The sequence below is a fragment of the Vipera berus genome, assembly GCF_964194415.1.
Source record: "Vipera berus genome assembly, chromosome: 8".
NCBI classification, from domain to species: Eukaryota; Metazoa; Chordata; class Lepidosauria; order Squamata; family Viperidae; genus Vipera; species Vipera berus.
The window spans coordinates 6,697,433-6,720,007 of record NC_138211.1 but is presented as its reverse complement, the minus strand read 5'-3'; the positions used below and the strand labels follow the sequence as shown (position 1 = coordinate 6,720,007).

Below are 22,575 nucleotides of genomic sequence, written 5' to 3'. Positions count from 1 at the left end.
CTCTGCTACGCGGCACTCGGGATTCAACCCGCCAAACTGCCGACCTTCTGATCGACAAGCTCAGCATCCTAACCCACTGAGCCACCGCTCAGTGACATTTTATAGTGTCACTTTATTTAGATTACGGGGAAGACCTCCCTTGGTCGGTCTTGCCTTACTTGCTAAACCTAGCATTCCATTTTCTCTCTCAAGATCCCATGCTAGAGGTAGTCCTCGCTTTACGACAATTTGTCTAGCGACTGATCGGCTGATTGGCTTTCGGGAAGAGTCTGGACAGCCATTTATCTGACATGGTATAGACCAGGGGTCTTCAAACACGGCTCTTTTATGACTTCTGGACTAGTCCAGAAGTCATAAAAGGGCCAAGTTTGAAGACCTCTAGTATAGACTCTCCTGCTCGAGCATGGGGTTGGATTACATGACCTCCAAGATCCCTTTCAACTCTATTATTCTATGTTCTATGGTTCTAAGGTTATATTCACAACCTTCCTAGTTGGCTTCCAACAAGCAAAGTCGACAAGGGAAGCCAAATTCGTTTAAGGACGCAGCAAAAAACGTGGAAAAGCACTCACTTAGTGACCGCATGTCTTACTGATGAGAGTTCTGTGGTCCTAAGCTGAGGGCCACTTGTTATTTTATCCAGTGGCTCTGCCCAGTGTAAAGAGTGACTCATTTTCCTACCTTGATAACATACAGCGAAAAATTACCTGTTGATGCTTGGATGCTGCATGGATTCTAAGACAAGGCTCCAGCATTGTTGACATTTATTGATACCTAAAAATTCTTGGAGTGACTCTGTGGGAATCAGAGACTGGTATGAATTCACAAGAAAAAAATGGTAGCAGTATAATACAACACAGGACATCCCAAACGTGCTTTTTTTTGTTTTTTTTCAAGAGGCCACTGGAGTTTCTTGTTTTTGAGAAGAATAGGAGAACAAACCCATCAGGAGAAGACTCAGCAGTCCATCTGCATGTAAAAGACAAAAGCCACTCTTTTGGAGACAGCTAAGTCCACATCTTGGACAGAGAGGACCACTGGTTTGAAAGAGGGGTCAAAGAGGCCATCTAGGTCAAAATTGAACAGCCCTCTTTCAACAGAGGGGGAGGGATACGACATCATCTATCTCCAATCCTTTCAGCAGTTCCAAGAAGGCTCCACACCCTACTGAGATGACCTTGAGGACACAGATCAACCTCCAAGTGGTCTCAACAGCTCTTTGAAAGAAGGCAAATGAGCAGCTGTCCGCAAGGAATATAAATCCTTCCATTCCCCACCCTCCAGTCAGAACTGAAGAAGCTTCTTAAATGAGAAGCGAAATGTCTTCAAAGAAAAACAAGAATGTCCAGCTGCCTCCTGAAAAAGCACCTTTGGGACAACCGTGACCCTGGATGACTGAGAATCTCCATAGACAACACAGGGCACATTTAGGGAAATATCAGTGTTTTGACATCAATGATTAATTCTGCTTTCTCCAGAGCTGAGCCCGTGTTATGGAACAAGCCGTCCTTTGCTTATTGAGGGTTTTAGGAAGAGATTCAAAACATAATTTTTCACCAGTCCTTTTAATGTTGTGGAGCACTGATGTTTTATGTGTTTCTTGTGATTTTTCTTTTTCATGTTTTAAAAGAAACGTGTGCCTTTTCAGCGTACACATAAATAACATTTTTTTAAAAAATGCTTAGAGCTGAAGAAATCAACAGGACACCTTTTGCATGGGAGTTTTCAAACCAAGAGGCCCATTTGATGGGCATGATTATGTTTCTTTTTATTATTATTAGCATGCTGGATTCAAAAAAAAAGAAATGATGGGGGTGAATTGTAGCCAAGAAAGAGCCCACTTGGGAGCAATTTTGCATGTTCATGGATGATAGGCTTTCTATCATTTCGTTCAGCTCTATTTCTCTTGAAAGTTGTGTTAGCTCTTGGGGATTCCCTAGATTGGGAAAGAGACTCTAAAGGTAAAGGTAAAGGTTCCCCCGCACATGCATGCTAGTCGTTTCCAACTCTAGGGGCCGGTGCTCATCTCCGTTTCAAAGCCGAAGAGCCAGCGCTTGTCCGAGGATGTCTCCGTGGTCATGTGGCCGGCATGACTAGACGCCAAAGGCGCACGGAACGCTGTTACCTTCCCACCGTAGTGGTCCCTATTTTTCTACTTGCATTTTTACGTGCTTTCGAACTGCTCGGTTGGCAGAAGCTGGGACGAGTAACAGACGCTCACTCTGTTACGCGGCACTCGGGATTCGACCCGCCAAACTGCTGACCTTCTGATCAACAAGCTCAGCATCCTAACCCACTGAGCCACCGCGTCCCCTAAAGAGGCTCTAGAAGACTAGAATTAAGCTGTATTGAGATAATCTCAATAGAAAAGAATATTTGCAGCTCAGGGGTGAACTGTGAGGTCCTTGGTGCTCTCTGAGCTTGGTGGCCTTCTTGCAGATGTTTCATGACCCAACTAGGTAATATCATCAGTGCTAGTGAGATAGCTCTATTATCTTTTCTTTTCTCTAATTATCTTGCAAGTTCGATTATGTTTTTCTTCCCCTCCCCCAATGACCCTGAAAGGAAGGGGGGGCAGATTGTGTCTCTTCCTAAAACTATTACCTTCCCCAGGGATCAGGGAATGGCTTTAGGGTTGGCCAAGGAGGAAACCCTTTATGTCTGGGCTCCACCCACCAGGCAGTACTGCCATGAGAATCTGCAGGGCCTGTTCCTTAGTCTCAGCCTTCTGCTCTTCTGTCCTGAGTGGTTTGGGTACCATGGGCAAGACTCCGCCAGGCCAAATGGATTCCTGGAGCAGCCGAAGATATTGCACCCAATACTGGGTGCAGGTCAAGTTGTCTACCTGGACTTCAACCCACCTGTAGGGGAGAAAATACAAATAAGAGAAGGGAACTGTAGGAGCAAGTGGATGCTTTCAGGTTCAAGAGTGCAAACCTGTAGAACGAAATGAGAGAGGGAGAGGGAGAGAGAGGAGAGGAAGAGAGAGAGAAGAGGGAGAGAGGGGGAGAAAGAGAGAGAGAGAGAGAGAGGGAAGGAGAGGGGGGGAGGGAGAGGGAGGGAGAGATGCCCTGGCAGCTTCAAAGCACCTGAAGGCAAAACAAGAAACAATGGATAGAAACTAGTCAAGGAGGCAACCAAGCTAAAAGAAAGGAGAAATTTCCTGAGAGTGAGAACAATTGATCAGTGGAACAACTTGTCTCCAGAAGTTGTGGGTGTTCAAACACTGGACGTTTTCAAGAAGAGATGGGACAAACCATTTGTCTGAAATGTTACAGGGTCTCCTGCCTGAGCGGGGAGTTGGACTAGATGACCTCCACGGTCCCTTCCAACTCGGCTATTCTGTTAACACGTCTCTCTACCCAGCCCCGATGCATTAGGTTAGAACAGTTACCTCTGCATTTGATAGCGGACACATCACAGACAATAAACAAACCCAAAAGAAGAACACACAGATGACCCAGACATAGGAGGACTGACTTTGGAGGTGCTTGAGAAAGTATTTTCGGAGCAAACAGGCGAGCAAAAATACACTCGATTGTGTCTATAAAAAGAGGAAACACCCCCCCCCCTTTGAGCCTTGTCTCGTCCATCAAAACAGAACATGACCACACTGGATCTGAGCAATTTTGAACCAGATGGCGCTCAAATAAAAACAAAAGGCAGAAAAGCAGCATCTTCAACTTCTGGTGGCATGCCATCGATCAATCAATTTCCATCGGCTAAATCTACCCAAACTTCATGATATGTTGACAACGGCTCACTAAAGCATTCATAAGGCAAAACAGCTGCTAGGCTTCTGACAAACAAAGTCAACGGGGAGGGGGTGGATTCAATTAACACCCACGTGATTCCCTTATCAACCGTGGCAAAAAAGGCCGTAAGATCAGGCGCGACGCACAAAATGACACGGCTCAACAACGGATGTTCTAATCCCCAATTGAGGTAAGTCGAGGACTGTCCGTATGCCGCCTGGGCTGCGAAAGCAGCTGTGCTTTCACAAGAAATCCTGATGACTCCCCTTTCTATAAAATCTATGAACTTCATTTCCTTGGCATTTATTTTATTAAGCAAGATCGCCCACGCTCGGCATTCTTCTGTGCTAATTTCCCGTTGTTAATTCCTGCCTTTTCACTCTTGCTGGAAAAACGGGGAGCTAGCAGCCCTGCGCAGAGTAATAAAACCCGCAGCCGAACAAGTTGCTAAGTATTTTTCAAGGGAGGCAAATACAAGCCTTCCCCAAATTAAGCAGCCTATAAATCAGTAGATATATGAAGGAGGTTGGAACTTTTTGAGAGAGCCAGCCAAGATTTGCCGAGAACGGCCCAATATTTTACGTGAATTGTTCCTGCCTTCTGCCCTGCAGACGTTTACAACGGTATAAACCCTGAACATTGCGTCCTGTACCCTGGCTGGAAAACAGGCCAATGGAGGCTTTGTTTAGCAGATGTCCAATCTTTTCTGATCCCAAAACCTACTGGAGAAATGCATGGGGATGGCTTTGCCAGCTTAGACCTGGAAGGAAGGACCCAAACCTTACGCCTGAATCTACTTTTCCCTTAGTTTAAAGGGGAGCCAGGGCCAAAGGCAACTGACCGTCATGCTCTAAACCAAGGGTAGGCAACCTTGGCTCTTTTATGATTCATGCACTTCAGCATAGCTGGCTCAGGAATGCTGGGAGTTGAAGTCCATGAGTCATAAAAGAGCCAAGGTTGCCTACCCCTGGCCTAGGCCACTTTATGACTTGTGGACTTCAACTCCCAGAATTCCTGAGCCAGCATGGCTCAGCATGGAAACCTCTCTCTTTCCCCTCAGCACGGCTGGCCCAGGAATGCTGGGAGTTGAAGTCCATGAGTCATAAAAGAGCCAAGGTTGCCTACCCCTGCTCTAAACATTTCTTGCAAAGCAGGATGGTGGGGGCAGGTATGGAGTTGTGGAACAAAACCGCAGGCACTCCATAAGGTACAAGTTTCATTGGCCACAGAATTGGTGTTTTAATGATTGGAGGAAGTTCCTTATCTTAAATCATCTTTGATTTGATTCACAAGGCTCCAACGGAGCCTCAGAAGGACAATAAACTCTTTGCACCCAAGCCTGTCCTCTATTTAGAAGGATTTATCTCCTGGCTTCAGTGGTCAATAGCAACCCGTCCTTTTTTGCACAGCTCCTCCTAATAATGCTGCCCAGTTTTGGAAGCAAGTACAATTTAGTCCCCGACTTACAACAATTCGTTTAGTAACCATTCAATGTTACAACAGCACTGGAAAAAAGTGACTTACGACCATTTTTCACACTTATGACCGTTGCACGCACACACACCCGGTCACGTGACCAAAATTCAGAGGCTTGGCAACTGATTCATATTTATGACGGTTGGAGAACAGATTGACCCCCATCTCCCTGTGGCAGCTCCCCAAATATTGGAAGACCGCTATCATCACACTCCTAGTCCTTCTCTTTGTTAGACCAGTCATACTCAGTTCATGTTTCAGCCTCTTTAAAAATTTAAACAATGCCTTTAAAATAACAATCTAACCAAAGCCTGCAGTGAACGTTTAACAAGCAATGTACGCGTCCTATTCTAGCTGTGGGTTTTTTTTTACATTTCATTGATTTATCTCTTACGAAAAGGAGCATCACGTAAATAGCAGTCAGCGGGCTTGCAGGATTCCCCCCCCCCCCGTGATTACAGACAGCCCACTCCATAATCCAAGTCTCTTGCATCTGGGCTAAACAAGGGAAGAGCCAACAGACCTGTTTTTGAAAACAAGATATCTTTGGTCTTGCAATTGCCTACTGCCAATTCCCTCAAGAAATGATTTAAGGGGAAGCCAGCAGATAAACCTCCACATTGTTTACGTGTGGGGCTACTCATCTGTCTTAAATAAAGCTCTTCCTTTTTACTAGGGTTTCACAACCCACCCTATCTGTTGCAAGCAGAAACACCTCTGGATATTGATTGCTGCGCACCTGCCAACGTGACGCAGGCTGTCCTCAACACCACGTAACTTGAAGAATGGGGAGCCAAGGCAAATGTTCTTGTACACGGTGCAGAGAAGACTTCCCTGCCCAGAAAATGAGAACTTCTGGAATGAAGGCAGAAAGTTTTGGCTGTGACAATGGACAGGTTACATCTGGCATTGCACAGGAGCCAGGCTGACCCGGAGAAACTCCAGCGCTGACGTCCTTGGCTTGTGGTCCCTGGGAGATGCAGCTGCAGGTGCCAACAGCTGTAGGAACTTGAACACAAGGTGTCCTAAGTTCAGAGGCTTCACCTCCGTTCACCTTCCCTTAATCTTCTGGTGCTCAGAAGAAGAGAAGAAAGGTCCTGATCCATGCAGTTCTGGCTTTGGAGAAGACATTCTCTGAAAGCTCCAGTTCAAAACAGGACTGCTAACAAGTATCAGTAGATATAGTTTATGGGGATTCCTCGAACAACAACTTGCCTGTTTAGAACCAAACGGTCATTTGGCCTAACCACAGAAGAAGCCATTAAACTGAGCACATGGGTGACAAAAGACATGCCTTAAATCAGGGGTAGGCAACCTCGGCTCTTTTATGACTCATGGATTTCAACTCCCAGAATTCCTGAGTCAGATGCTGGCTCAGGAATTCTGGGAGTTGAAGTCCATGAGTCATAAAAGAGCCGAGGTTGCCTACCTCTGCCTTAAATGATGGAAACTGTTGCATCTCCATATTTCATTAATATCAATGTCAGAAATCTACATCTGTATTTCCAGAGACTTGGAGCCTAATCATTAAAAGCAACAGCAAGACTTAAGGTGCCTTTAATGTTGGCAGGCTAACCTTTGATTTCTCCACATGGTCCCTCAGTAATCAAACTTAAGACAGATCAATATGGCGGACAACTGGACATCCTCGTGGAATATAACAAAAACAAAAACAGTTGCTTATGGAACAGACGACTTACAAGAGTCCATTTAGCGACTGCTCAAAATTACCACATCACTGGAAAAAAAGTGATTTATACGACTGTTTTTCACGCTTACAACTGTCATGGCATATCCATGGTCACATGATCAAAATTCAGATGCTTGGCAACTGACTCGTATTTATGACAGCTGCAGTGTCCCAAGGTCATGAAGATCCCGTTTGTGAACTTCTGAGAAGCAAAGTCAATGGGAAGGCCAGATTCACTTAACGACTGAATAGAGTAGAGTAGACTAGGAGCTGGAAGGGACCTTGGAGGTCTTCTAGTCCAGCCCCCTGCTCAAGCTGGAGAACCTATGTCATCTCAGACAAGTGACTAGCCTCTTTTTAAAAATCTCCAGTATTGGAGCACCCACGATTTCTGGAGGCAAGCTGTTCCACTGGTTAATTGTCCTCACTGTCAGGAAGTTTCTCCTTAATTCCAGGTTGCTTATCTCCTTGATCAGCTTCCAACCACTGTTTCTCATCCTTCCCTCTGGTGCTCTGGTGAACAGTGACCCCCTCTTCCTTGTGGTAAGCCCTCAGATACTGGAATGTTGCTATCATGTCTCCATTTCTTCAGACTGGCCAAACCCAAATCCTGCAGCCGTTCTTCGTATGTTTTGGTCTCCAGGCCTTTGATCATCTTAGTTGCTCTTCTGTGGCAAGGAAGGTCGTAAAATGGGGCAGAACTCACTTGTTAACGAATGTCTCACTTAGCCACAGAAATTTTGGGCTCAACTGTGGTCACAAGTCAAGGACTACCTGTATTTCCCCCCTCCCCCGCTTCACAGACTGCAATCCTACGTAGCAGGAGGTAACTTTTCCTGAAAAGAGTGAGATTTTTCAGAGCAAGATCACACCATCCAGCATGGCGACGCCATCCCGTTTCCCCTCTGGTTTGGGGGCAAAATCTTCCCACTCATATTCTCATTCAACAAGTAACAGCAGGCTATCGACCCTGCCTTCCTCAGCACAGAGTTCCTGGGTGGAGAGCTAATTAAACTGGCCACCCAACTTGGCTTAACTAGCTTCGCCAGTCCTTCCCCCCCACTGCCAAACAATCTTGAGACTCGGCAAGGAGTTGGGGAGGGGTGGGTGTGCTCAATTGTAGAGGGTGTAGTGGCAGCCATGGCGATGTAGGAGTTGCCGTGGTAACTGGGAGCTCAATTGTCCTCAGTGACTTCACCTCAGTGGGAAATGACCTCCATTGTAGTAAGGGCAAAGAGCGGATTATGGTGGTGCTGGGAATGAACAGCTGCAAAGGAAAGAGCTTGAATGGAGAAGTTGTTGAGGCAATTTCGGGATTGATCTGTATTTATCAGAGTGGATCAGAGTGCAAATGGGTGTGGAACTTTCTTGAGACCGCTACATGGCTGGACAACACAAGCTTTGCTCAACCACGAGAAGCTGGCCTAAGCATCTTGGGCAGAAGAAAAATGAGATACGCATGAATGGCCAATACATTTGAGAGACGTTTCCCCAACTGAGCTAGTTTCACCTGTGCACAGGTGAGATCAGGAGAACATGACACAAATATGAGTTCTGGGCAAAGTTATCTTTGCAATTTAAACCCTATGCTCTTGCAGTGGTGCATTCACTACGTCAACAGTGCAAAAAAAAAAAGTGGATTGAAATTAGGAGCAACAGCTACAATTCTTCTCGCTTAAAACAACCTGTTATCAGATCAGATCAAACCAGACAGATGATCCATGCATTTGGGGGAAGGGAAAAATAGTTGCAAGAATATGAATTGGGAATTCATTGTAAAGGCTGATTTTCATTACAACAGTCGCTGGAATTCTTTCATAATGGCTCCCGAATGTTTCCACAGTAAATTATGTATCAGAAGTTCTAGAAAGCTGGTGGGCCTATTTCATTGGTTTTAACGCAGGCTTTCTGAGAAGAAACACAACAGAGAAAAAAATGGTGATTTAAAAAAAAATCAAGAGAGATGAAGATGTAAAAGACAAGAGTAATTCTCCCCATCTCATCTCTCTGCCACTCTTTATATATCCTCCATTGAATGTTCTGGTTAATGAGTTCTTAATAGGAAAACAAAAGTATTGCTAGGACAAAATTTCAGAATAGGTAGATTTGGAAGGGACCTTGGAGGTCTTCTAGTCCAACCCCCTGCTCAAGCAGGAAATCCTATACCATTTCAGAGAAGTGGCTTGTCCAGTCTCTTCTTAAAAGCCTCCAGTGAGGGAGCACCCACAACCTCTGAAGGCAAGTTGTTCTACTGGTTAATAGTTCTCACTATTAGGAAGTTTCTCCTTAATTCCAGGTTGTTTCTCTCCTTGGTTAGTTTCCATCCATTGTTTCTTGTCTTGCCTTTTGATGCTTTGGGAAATAGGCTGATCCTTGTGTGTGTGTGTGTGTGTATGTGTGGCAGTCAGCTACATGCAATTGCCATTTGTAGAACATCAACTGTAATCTTGCATACAATAGAAGGACTACATCCAATGTGGCAGATGGTTGGCTTTTGCTAGCCGTCTTGCACAGCAGGTCTTTAGCTCCCCTTGGCTACATTTTTGGAATTATAGGAGGTACTATGGCACTACCAATGTCAAAACCAAAACAGCTAACTAGGCATAATTTGAGAACCTGGGTTCACGTGCACCAGCCAAATAATGTTGCAATCAGCTCCCAATCGATTCCAGAAATTAAAAGCGTATGAAAGGGGTAGATTATTACAGACATTACTATTCTGCAACTACAGTTAACATAAATGAAATCAAGTCTAACTTGGCTATAGACCTGGCCTCTTTTACAACTTTTGGAGCATACCTCTGGCATGCTACTCAATGACCACGAGTGCCCCCCCCCAGCCCAGAAACAGCTGTGCTCCCCTATCACCCTGCCTGAATCCTCAGCCTTCAGTTATTTCTAACCCTCATCTTTCCTCGCTTCCGGAAAGTCCCAGTGCTACGCTATTGTGTAGTATAATATCTGCCTTAGCATCAGCAGCCGTCTTGAACAAGCGGTTCTCGGTTTCCTGCCAATTATCTGCAGAATGTGTGCCTATAATCTAATAAAAATTACCCTATAAAATTACAATGTAACTTGACCCACTTCCCCTTCTAGAAATCCACTTAATTATTAGGAGCAAGTAAATTGGACTGATTTATTAGGCTACGTTCAATCTGAAGACTATCGTATGGTTTGGATCCATCGGCCTAACGCTTTCCACCTGCAAGATGTATTATTTGAGCCAAGTCCTGGAATTGTAAGTTTCTCCTTGAAAGTAGCAAAGCTCCTTAGGAGTCATCTGTTTTGGCTCATTGACTGGGTTTCTATGTCAGATATAATATTCCCTTTCACATTTATCTTGCAAAGTTCCAACCCTGAAAGTATTTTATTTCCTGCTCCGATGGTCGTATCGAGAAGGAATCCCTGTGTGTCACATCTTGTATTGGTGAGGATATCTTTCTCCAGCCCAGTTCTCTTTCAAGATGCTGAAACATTTCTGCCCAGGACAGTTCTACAAACCTAGAACCAGATCTAGAACAGTTGCTGAAGCATCATTACTATAACAGCATGAGATCAATAATCTGGTATAACTAAGAACCCAATCTGCCTTTGAATTACAAATCTATCTTCCTTTTTTTCTTTTCTTTTCAGCAAGACGGTGAGACAAATACCCTTAGGCAGAGGTGTCTAAGCTTGGCAGCTTTAAGACTTGTGGGCTGTAATTCCAGAAGCCAAGAATTCTGGGAGTTGAAGTCCTTAAACCTTAAAGGTGCCAAGGTTTTTTTCAGCAAGATAGTGAAAACAACCTCTAAGACCAGGGTGTCCAGCCTTGACAACTTTAAGCCTTGCGGATTTCAACTCTACAAGCCTTAAAGTCGCCAAGAATTCTGGGAGTTGAAGTCCAGAGGTCTTAAAGTGGCCAAGGTTCTTTTCAGCAAGACAGTGACAACAGTCCTCTAAGACAGGAGTGTTCAACTTTGGCAATTTTAAGACTTGTGGACTTCAGCTCTACAAGTTGCCAAGAATTCTGGGAGTTGAGGCCCACAGGTCTTAAAGTTGCCAAGGTTGGGCACCCTGTTTTAAGGCTTTTCATGAAGCCAAATGTTCAGATAAAATTACCTCCCGCACTATCCCCATCCCTAACTTCCCAGTCCATTAACCTGCCATGCAACGTAACAAAAAGTTTTACCTTTTATATATCCTGTAGGGCAATATTTTCCCAACCTTGGCTAGATTAGATTAGATTAAAAAGGTAAAGGTTCCTCCGCACATGTGTGCTAGTCGTTTCCAACTCTAGGGGCCGGTGCTCATCTCCGTTTCAAAGCCGAAGAGCCAGCGCTTGTCCGAGGATGTCTCCGTGGTCATGTGGCCGGCATGACTAGACACCAAAGGCGCACGGAACGCTGTTACCTTCCCACCGTAGTGGTCCCTATTTTTCTACTTGCATTTTTACGTGCTTTCAAACTGCTAGGTTGGCAGAAGCTGGGATGAGTAACAGGCGCTCACTCTGTTACGCGGCACTCGGGATTCGAACCGCCAAACTGCCGACCTTCAGATCGACAAGCTCAAAGTCCTAACCCACTGAGCCACCGCGTCCCTTAGATTAGATTAGATAACCATTATTGTCATTTTTTTTTTACTGTGGGCACAACGGCACACATTAAAAATGAAATTTACTTGCTTGCTCTCAAGGTGTACCCGTACATAACACACATTTAAAGATACTATATGCAACATATGAATAGACCTACACCCTTACATATAAGTATTAATCACTCGCCATCTTGAATACGTAACGGAAGGAGGATGCTTGAGAGTTCACAAGGTTAATACTGTATGGAACAAAGCTGTGACTGAATCTGGATGTTCTGCTTCGGATACCACGGAGCCCCCTCCTCCCCCTCAAAAGGTTGCAAGGTAGCCCTTTTAAGATGTGTGAAGTCAGCGTGAAGTCCACACATCTTAAAATGGCCAAGGCTGGGAAACACAACTGTAGGCTATCAAAGCAACTTCTGCATTTGTTCCATGGGTCCTTTCCAACCCCTCTAAATACGAGAAATTATAGTCCACTGCAAGTTCCTGTGTTGAAAAGAAGTTTCGGCAACACTAGAAAAGAGGGAAGCATTTATTTTTTTCTTTCTTCCTGGAAGAAATATAGCTGATAGAATAGATCAGCAGCTCAATGGAGAGCTATATCCAGTGGTGGGATTCAGCCGGTTCGCACTGGTTCAGTAGAACCGGTAGCTAATTTTTTTGTTACCCAGGCCCAGAATGGACTTCCGGAAGTGGCAGAGAACTGGTTGTTCACCTATTTGAATCCCACCACTGGCCACATCTGTGCTTAAATTCTCCTGTCTGAATTGCACTGCTCTGCACGTCAGCTTATTCTGATTTACAACAGGACAAGCGGTGCCCTCTGGTGCCTACAAGCACAAATTTCTACACTGGTGGAAAACCACAGGCGGCTAAACCCATGGTTTGTTTTTTTTTAACTTCTTCTCCCCCCCCCCCCCTAAGCCTGGGCAATTTTCTTCAATTTCTTTTATGAACCGTGGAGATCTAAAATGGCAAATTCCGCTTCCTGAAGCATGAAGATTTTAAATGGCAAATGCTGTCTACCGACTTGGAAACAAGACCTCCCCAGTTCCCTAAAACTGCAAGTGCAGTTAAATTCCAGGAATTGCGCTCAATAGCCTTAATTTTATTTGGCGAGGTGGTCACATTTCCTTGGTGGCCTAGGGGCACCACATTATGGATCCTGGCTCCCACCGCTGCTCTTTCAAAGCCATCTCTCAGGGATGAGATACGGCTACATAAAACAAAAGGTTGGGAACAACTGCTAAAATCGCTCTGCCCGGTACGTTAGTTCTGTGCACTGATTGGCAACCTGAAGTAGAAATTGGGGCAGAGGGAGGGGGGGGGGAGATAGGGTTATTTTCTAAATTTAATGTGTCTGCTGGAGGATTGCAAGATTATTATTTTTCCCCCCCACTGATTGGTACCGTAAAGGAGAAAACGATAATTTTTACAAGCAGATCTATAAAGAGAAAATGTGGTCATGGATGACTGTAGTGACGGGGAGCATGCTACGTAACACCCAGAGCGGGGGTGAGGAGGAGGAAGAGGGACCTGGGCACCTGTGTGCAAGCCAACAACAACAACTTGGGTCTGCAAAACTATGCATCCGTGTCACATCAAAAGGTCTGGGAGAAAGCAAGTGAGACCAATTACAGCTCGCGGACTTTAAATGGCCAAATTAAAGATGTTTCTGGGTTTATTTTAAATCCTGTTTGGAAATGGGACACTGACCCTTTAAAACACACCGATCCAAACTCCCCATTCCTGCCCCCCCCCCTTGCCCAAGAGGCTTCTCTGCTTGAACCCTGCTCAGATTTCCAAGTGCAGACAGCTCGGATGTGTCCAGACATATTCTCTTTATCTCTGGATTAACAGTTTGCAGTTCCAGGACTCAGATGTCACTTGGGAAGATCAGGGAAGGCAGAGGACAGGCAAAGGGGTGTCACGCTTATTAAAACGCGGAGCCCAAACTGGAATAGCTCAAAACTGGATTCAAGAGTCTTCCCCCCACACCGGCACCATCCAGATATGCTGGACTACAGTCCCCATCATTCTTAGTCATGTTGACTAAGAATGATGGGGACTATTGTCCAGCATATGTTGCTCCAAGCTGGGAGAGAGTGATGTAGCCTGCTTAAGAAAGAAAGGCTGTAGTTTCCCCCTTAATTTTCTTTTTTTTTATTAACTTCCTTATCTGACTTGGTGTCAGACAGGAACAAGTATCAATATTAATGTAAACACTGCACCTAGCTTTGCCAATTTCCTCTCGTTTGCAAGCAGAAACGAAAGACAATCGCCCAAAAGGAATCGGCAAAATGAGAAGAAGAGTATGAGTCCTAGACAGCTGCAAGGAGGAAGAAAGAAGTGTCTATTTTTAATTCTGGAAGCCATCAAAGGATCTCTGGGAAAGTTCTAATCTAGAAGGAAGCAGAATATTCTGGACTTCTTTAAAAGTTCTCTTCCAAGATCAACACCTTTTGTATACTCCTAAAATCTACACCCACTGCTTCCTGCAAAATGATGATGGGGTCTCAAGACCTTTGTGGCCCATAACCACATCTATGCGTTCTACTCCAATTTGGAACTGGCAATGGAGACATTCCTATCGTTCTCAGGGCTACACAGAGAAGGTTAAGGTGAAAATAAATAAATAAATTGAAGACCATTAGCCTACAAAGATCCATACCATTGAAGGCAATATGCTGACTCTGTAAACCACTTAAAGAGGGCTGTAAAGCACTGTGAAATAGTATATAAGTCTAAATGCTAGTGCTAGTGCTACATCAAATGGGTTTCAAACCTTTATTTTCATATACCCATAAGTAACGCCACCTTCTTTCCCCCTCCTGCCCAATTCTTGGGTTATCCATGAGATTTTGAGAAAAGCTCCAATATTGGGATTAATTCTAGCTGGCTGTAATTTTTTTGTTTTTGTTTCTCAGTTGCCTCTTAAAGGTTCCTGGCCAAGCAACGAAGATGTCTTTCCTCTTGTAGAAGAAGTCAAGGGCTGTGATTCTCAGCTCCCAACCCTACTTCTTGTCACCAAGTGTCTACTTTCTCAAAGGTTTATACCAGAGGTCCTCAAACCTGGCCCTTTTATGACTTGCGGACTTCAACTTCTGGAATTCCTCAGCCAGGCACGCTGGATGAGAAATTCTGGGAGTTGAAGTCCGCAAGTCATAAAAGGGCCATGTCCGAAGACCCCTGATTTACACATTCTCTTAACGTGTGCCTCTTCCTTCCACAACGGATCTCACCGTTCTATCAGACAAAACCTTTTAGCCTTTCCTTGAAAGCCATTGGGGCTTTCCTTGGGAAACCTAGAACCTGGTTCTGTCTTGCTATGTGAGGACCAGAATCCTAGACCATTACTTTCTCCTTCTTCAGGCATCAACTGATGCACTGCTATTATTCCTTTTTTCGGGGCTGTCCCATTTCCTAGAATAAACACGTTGGAAAACCCACAAGGATCCTCTAGCCAAGCCCTCTGCAATGCCTAGAAATACCCATTAAGCCTTCTTAGAACGGTGACGCTCCAGGCCCTTCTCAAAAACCTCCAAGAACTGAACCCCACCTACCTGCCAAAGGGGAGGATTTTAGGGCAGAAAACCCCGTGAGGAATGGCAGACTACCTCGTGTTTGGGGCTGCTGGGATCTGTATTTTTATCTCCCAGCTGACTCAGAGGCTTACAGAGCGCGGCTGAGATGGTTGGGATGCTTACAGTCTGCTCACCTGATGGGCTACGAATGCCTTTAATAGCCAGGAAATGCTTTGGCTTGTCTTTAGCAAACAAGTATCAAAAGGTTCCCGATACGCCTTCCCCAAAGGCCTAGATTTTTCACCCATGACAGTAGTGGGTAAAGATCTTAAATCTATCCCCAGACAGACATGCGTTCCTGGCATTCCATCAAACTGCAATGTGGCCCAGAAACAGAAGTCAGGACCAAGCTGTGTAGATGTAAGAGATGAGACGACCCCAGTTTGTTTTTTTAATAGCTGCCATCGCCCACGGATTTAGCGCATATCTCCACAGCCTCCCCTACAATGGCTACCCTCATGCCAGAAAGTAAAGAGGTACAGTAAAGAAAATTCCAGGGTGGGGGGAGGCGGGCTGGGGCCCTTCTCTGCATACTGCTCCTCTTCTGAAGACAGGCATTTTGCTAGCAACGACAGCAGAATGTCTGGATTGGACCAAAAGGGATTGTTTACAGACCGAGCCGAGAGCCCACCCAGGCTGAAAAAATCTTTTCTTAGCTGCCAATGATCTCATTTCTTGGCTGGCTGCTCCAACCATCTCTTTACTATCAGTAGCCACCAAAAAAAGGATCGCTCTTGTGTTACGTAAGGGGGCAGGCCTGCCTTTTCGCAGACGGGGATACGCCTTCCTTCCCTAGCAAGTCCTTTTTCGGTCATCTGGTTTTTCTCCTCTGGACGTTGCCACAGTATCAGATCATTGGGAGAGATTTAGAACAGGCTCAATCAGCCAGTTGGTCCTCCCAGCCGTGGAAAAGAGGCTTAAGGCCGCCATGTCACTGGCGGAGCGATTTTAAGGTGAAGGACACCCTCATTTGATAGATGTTGAAGAACTGGCATTGGGTACAGAACAAGGGCTAACTTCTCTAGGGGTGGACTTTCTGTATGCAATAGGGGTTTTAACACTCAGATATAAAGAACTGGCTCTTTACAACTCCTTCCTTGCTAGGAGTTTTTACAAGAAGCTCTTCCAACTCTCTCATCCTGCCTGGAACGTAAGCCGATTGCAACTTGGCGATCAATCTGTTTCCTCGTATTCTTCTGCTCTCTTTGAGTGAGAAGATCCAGGAACAACACTTGCTCTGACATTATTGCCAGGGGACCCTGAATTCGAGGCATTTTTTTTACAAAGAATAGCCATAAAGAAGAGTAGCAGCAACAGTTATTGCTACTAGAACGTGGCCAACTCACCCAAGCCAAGATGCTTGATGCTTGTTGAGTTGACTCTTTCCAGGGAAAAGAAAGATGTGCTTCAGTTAAGATCTAGGCAGGCACTGCAAAACCCACGGTGCCAAAAGTAAAGCTGAGTTCAATTCCTGGTAACATCATAGCCACCGAGTTATCTTGGAAGACGCACAGAACTGCTTTACACTCTCTTCTTCTGCCTTAACAATCCAGCCTTTACTCCTTGCTCTGTTGACAATAGCCAAAATCTCTTAAGTTGGATAGGGAGAGGAATACAGATAGTCCTTGACTTATGCTCACAATTGAGCCCAAAATGTCTGTTGTTAAACAAGACAGTTGTTAAGTGAATTTTGCCCCATTTTACAACCCTTCTTGCTACAACTGTTCAATCAATCACTGCAGTCGTTAAGTCAGCAGCTCGGTTGCTAAGTGAATCTGGCTTCTCCACTGACTTTGTTCATCTGAAGGTCACAAGAGGTGAGAACCTGTCACCTCACTTGAGCCAGTTGCCAAACATCTGAATTTGGATCACATGACCGTGGGGATGCTTCAACGGTCATTTAAGTGTGAAAAGTGGTCACGAGTCCCTTTCGAACAGTCACTAAACAAGTGGTTTTTAAGTTGAGAATTACCTGAACGGGATACAGAATTCGCCAAACAAGAATGATCACATCTAAGCCAAAATGCCATGTGTCTATTTTTTTTTAAAGGGGTATAAGGAAGTGACTTTTCAGGAGCTGTCAAAAGTCAAGCTTGTCTAACAGCTTTTCCACTGATGCTCTCTGTGGCCATGTCTCCTCCTATATTGTCTATCAAGGCCATGCTGGTGTAACGGAGTGAAAAAAAAACAACCTAGAATGCAGTACAGTTGACCAAAGCCTTCCCTTTATCCCTTACTGAGATCTAATAAATGACATACATACCTCTTGTGAATGAAGATTTATTTCCAACTGTGCTGGGTTGCGCCTAACCATAGCTAAACCTGGATGCAAGAGTTTGCCCCAAAGACCAGAAAGATGTAGGGCGGGGGGTGTGTGTGTCTTCAAACGTGGCCCTTTTATGACTTGTGGACTTCAACTCCCAGAATTCCTCAGCCAGGCCTGGCTGAGGAATTCTGGGAGTTGAAGTCCACAAGTCATAAAAGGGCCACGTTTGAAGACCCCTGTTGTAGGGACCTGATTACCCCACTTTTTATCTGAGTCCAGAGAAGCTCTTCCCATCTGGATCAGCCTTCTCTGGAACATCTCAGTTGACCCTTTTTTAAACTCATCCCTTTCCCTTTAAATAGTCTAATTCAGACATGTCAAACACAAGGCCCGGGGGGCAGATCCGGCCCGCAATGTGGTTTCATGTGGCCCGCGAAGCCATCCTGGAAACAGTGAGGGAACGGCCCCCGCTGCCTTGGCCCTGGCCCAGAGACCCTCCTTCTGCCAGAGACCCTCAGATCTGTCCCACTCCTGCCCAGGCCCCCATAGGCACCCTTGATGCGAACGATGTAGAGCTGGCCATGCCCACCCAGTAGGCCATAGGCACTCTAGCCACGCCCACCCAGTAGGCCACGCCCACCCTGGCCATACCCACCCGGCCCCTTGAGGGCAACCGCATTGCTGATGCGGCCCTCAATGAAATTGAGTTTGACACCCCTGGTCTAATTCATAAGACAGATCTACAAGAATCAGCAACCAGCATTTCCCCAAATTTCACACCACAGAGACTTTGAAGGCCCAATGAATGCAACCTAAAAATCTGCAAAAAGCTACCAACCAGTAGGGCAAGAGGTTAAGGGTGTTGCAGAGAGCCAACATTAGCATGCTTCTTGGCCTAACTGGGATTCTGGGTTTATAGGGAATCCTTGACTTTTACCACATAAAATTCTTTCAGTAACCATTTGACGTTACAATGGCACTGGAAAAAGTGACATTGACCATTTTCGCACTTACGACCGTTGCAGCATCCTCATGGTCACATGATCAAAATTCAGCCGCTTATCACCCGTCTCACATATATGATGGCTGCAGCGTCCCGGGGTCAGGTGATTCCCCTTTTGGGACCTTCTGACAAGCAACGTCAACGGGAAAGCCAAGGTTAAGTGTGGCTGACTTAACAACTGCAGCGATTCCCGTAAAAAGAATGTGGCGAGGGAGGGAGGTCATCCAATGGGGCAAAACTCACTTAACAAATGTCTCGCTTAGCGGCAGAAACGTTGGGTGCAATTGTGGCCGTAAGCCGAGGACCGCATATCCAAGAAAAAAGAAAACAAGAGAAGGAGAAAGAAAGAAAGAAAGAAAGAAAGAAAGAAAGAAAGAAAGAAAGAAAGAAAGAAAGAAAGAAAGAAAGAAAGAAAGAAAGAAAAAGGAAGGAAGGAAGGAAGGAAGGAAGGAAGGAAGGAAGGAAGCAAGGAAGGAAGGAAGGAAGGAAGGAAGGAAGGAAGGAAAGAAAGAAAGAAAGAAAGAAAGAAAGAAAGAAAGAAAGAAAGAAAGAAAGAAAAAGAAGGAAGGAAGGAAGGAAGGAAGGAAGGAAGGAAGGAAGGAAGGAAAGAAAGAAAGAAAGAAAGAAAGAAAGAAAGAAAGAAAGAAAGAAAGAAAGAGAGAGAGAGGAAGAAGGAAGGAAGGAAGGAAGGAAAGAAAGAAAGAAAGAAAGAAAGAAAGAAAGAAAGAAAAAGAAGGAAGGAAGGAAGGAAGGAAGGAAGGAAGGAAGGAAAGAAAGAAAGAAAGAAAGAAAGAGAAAGAAGGAAGGAAGGAAGGAAGGAAGGAAGGAAGGAAGGAAGGAAGGAAAGAAAGAAAGAAAGAAAGAAAGAAAGAAAGAGAAAGAAGGAAGGAAGGAAGGAAGGAAGGAAGGAAGGAAGGAAGGAAGGAAGGAAAGAAAGAAAGAAAGAAAGAAAGAAAGAAAGAAAGAAAGAAAGAAAGAAAGAAAGAAAGAAAGATACTAGGAGAAGACATGAAGCCCTTCCATTTTGCATGCTACTTCTAGTCTGGAGGTCTACAACCCAGACCAAAATTGGAGGCCCAAAACTACCACATTATTTTTTTATAAGTTGCAACGTCGGGCGGGGAACGTTTCGCAAGCACGCTCGGTTAGGGACTCTCCTCCAGCTCATCCTCCTCTCTTCAGAGAAGCATACATCTTTATCAGAGCCGCCCCGGGCTGGTGACAGTCCAGCATTCGAGGGAGGTATGACATTCCCCTGAACGTCCTCGTGCTCAAAGCGTCTTCTGTCAAGGGTATCGGCTTCCCGCTTGTCCGCTCCCTTTTTAAAAGCTCGTTTTCAGAGACCGCGCTCATTCTTCCTGACCTGCTTATCTTTAAAAAGAAAATCAGCAGGCTTGTACCTATTAGCATCCCCTTGACCTCAACATTTTTTGGCAACCTTTGCCTCAAATAGCTCCAATAAGCCAGACGGTGAGTATGATGTCCTTTGTACCCCAGACAGCTGTCCTTTGGGGCTGACGGTTATAGGGACAGGAAGGGAGGGGTGGGGGTGGGGGGAGAAGAACAGACCATCAGCAAAAATTCAACATACACGTCGCCGCAGAGCTGGTCAGTTAATGAATGCCTGCTTCTGTTGGTATGCTTAAGTCCGCTTCAGTGGGGGATACTTATTCTGGACAGTGTTTTTCGACCTGGCGGGCAACCTCTTTTAGGAGTGAGAAAGAATTAGGAGATAGCAACAGCGCTTAGACTTATATACCGCTTCTCAGTGCTTCAGAGCCTTCTCTAAGTGGTTTACAGAGTCAGCATCTTTTCTCCAACAATCCGGGTCCTCATTTTACCGACCTCGGAAGGATGGAAGGCTGAGTCAGGCTTCAGCCGGTCAGGATCGAACTGCTAGCAGGTGGGCAGAGTCAGTCTGCAATACTTCATTCTAACACTGCGCCACCATGGGAGGGGAGGGAGGGAGGGAGGAAGGTATAGCAATCGCACTTCGACTTATATACCTCTTCACGGTGCTTTACAGCCCTCCCTAAGCGGTTTACAGAGTCAGCATATTTGCCCCCAACAATCTGCATCCTTATTTTACTGACCTGGGAAGGATGGAAGGTTGAGTCAACCTTGAGCCAGTCAGGATTGAACTGCTGGCAGTCGGCAGAATTAGCCTGCAGTACTACATTCCAACCACTGCGCCCCCAGGGCTCTTATCATTGAAAGGCCATCTCTGGAAAACTTCCAGGCACTGGGAAGGCAGGTGATAATTTAAGAAAACAACCTTTTCCTGTTGGGGCCTCCAATTTCTGGAATCAACTCAAAACCACGTTGTGCTTGACACCCGCATCAAGAGCAACTGTGCAATTCTGGTTGCACACTAAAAACTTACCTTTGGATCAATGTCCCAAAGACCAGCTGTAGGATCTTCTGTATATTCTCTGACCATAGCCAACTCCACTGGTCTACCATGATCAGACAAAGAAGGTCCAGAACAATATCTGCCAGCAAAGTCTCTGGTCCTGCAAACATAAGAAGCTTTTACACCAGGTTTACCACTTCACTACTGTCCGTTAGTTTTTTTCCTATGTCCAGTTGAGATACAAAAGATCACATCACCATGAAAAGTATGCACTTAACCATTAAGCTTGGTGTACTAGAGAAGGCATTAGGCTAGAAAACAGGAGACTGTGAGTTCTAGTCCTGCTTTGGGCATGAAAGCCGCCTGGGTGACTTTGGCCCAATCATCGAGAGACTGTGAATTCTAGTCTTAGCTTAGGCACAAAGGCAGGCTGGGTGACCCAGAGCCAATCACAGGAGTTCTACTTTAAGGCCTGAAAGCTGGCTGGGTGACTTTGGACCAATCACCAGGAGACCGTGAGTTCTACTTCCATCTTAGGCACAAAAGCAGGCTGGGTGACTTTCACCCAGTCACTCTCTCTCATCCCAAACCATCCCAAAGGATTCTTGTTGTGGGGAAGGTAAAAGGAGGAAAGAGTGTTGGGCATATTCATCACCCTGAGTTATTTGTAAAAATAATAAAGGCGGGATTTAAAAAAAATAGCTTTTATCCCTCCTTAAAGAACAAGACGTGCCAACATTCCTTGGCTTAATCCAGATTAGCTACAAGATTACCACGGGATTACTGTGCCTTCTTAAAGGCAGTAAAACAAATCAGTCAGCAAGGGAGAAAATGGTTCATCCAGCAGTTATTTGCAGAATAAAAACAAAACATTAAGAAGAATCCAGACAGTAGGCCTCACTTAGCCTACAGACTTAGATTCATCATTTTTTCTTCTGCTTGTGCAAGTATTACATGCTGCCACTGCCCCTGTTTAATGACCGCATCAGGGAGAGCAGGGATGGGGTCATTAAGCAAGATGACCACGTGGGCACCTCCTTTAACTACCGCCACTAGTTGCAACCGCAATGGGCAGGCTCCATTAGAGTTCTAACTCAAGGATTAGCTGTAGCCAACCTTGGCTGATCTTAGAGCTCAGCAGCTTCGACTTTAATCATTACTTATATTTGGGAACCATCTAAGAACTGCGGTGCCCTGCAATGTGAGAAGCCACAGGCATTCAGAAGATCAGGAAACAACTGATTTGATTTCCAGGGCTGCTATAAAGAGATGCTTGTGCCTGGGAGTAAGAACAGAAGGGCTTCATATCTTTCCAAGCTTTCTCGTCTCTACGAGATGACATCCGAAGGTAGTCCATACACAACCTGTCAAGAAGAGATTGGACTGCCATCTGTCAGAAATGGCGTAGGGTCTCCTGCTTTTTGGGTGAGGGGTTGGACTAGATGACCTACAAGGTCCCTTCCAATTCTGTGTATTCTATTCTATTCTATTCTATTCTATTCTATTCTATTCTATTCTATTCTATTCTATTCTATTCTATTCTATTCTATTCTATTCTATTCTATTCTATTGTCATTATTCTATTCTGTTCTATTCCATTCCATTCTGTCCCGTCCCGTCCCATCCCATCCTCAGCCTCTTTGCCTTTCCCCAGCCCATAAATTCAGTACAGGCAATCGTTTGCATCCCAAGAATTTGGTGGGTAGGAAAAGCCTTTAATAGATTATTGCAAGCCGGTCCTTAATTCGGTACTGGTTTAAACCTCCAGTACTTACCGGTATTCATGAGGATTTATTTCAAATTCATGCTATTCTGCTGCCACCTTGTGGTCGATTACGGATTTGACAATGGAGACCATTTCTATTTCAAAAGC

General features: G+C 45.1%; 1 protein-coding gene across 1 annotated transcript in view; it reads right to left on the bottom strand.

The window, feature by feature from the left end:
* SNX19 (sorting nexin 19) overlaps window positions 1–22,575 on the bottom strand; it is a 33,980-nt gene that overhangs the window by 1,894 nt on the left and 9,511 nt on the right. Inside the window, exons 8-10 of the mRNA XM_081333541.1 lie at window positions 20,733–20,862; window positions 2,677–2,861; window positions 708–795 (exon numbers count right to left, since the gene is read on the bottom strand). Coding sequence (XP_081189667.1) covers window positions 708–795; window positions 2,677–2,861; window positions 20,733–20,862 — 403 coding nt within the window. The remainder of the gene's footprint in view (window positions 1–707; window positions 796–2,676; window positions 2,862–20,732; window positions 20,863–22,575) is intronic.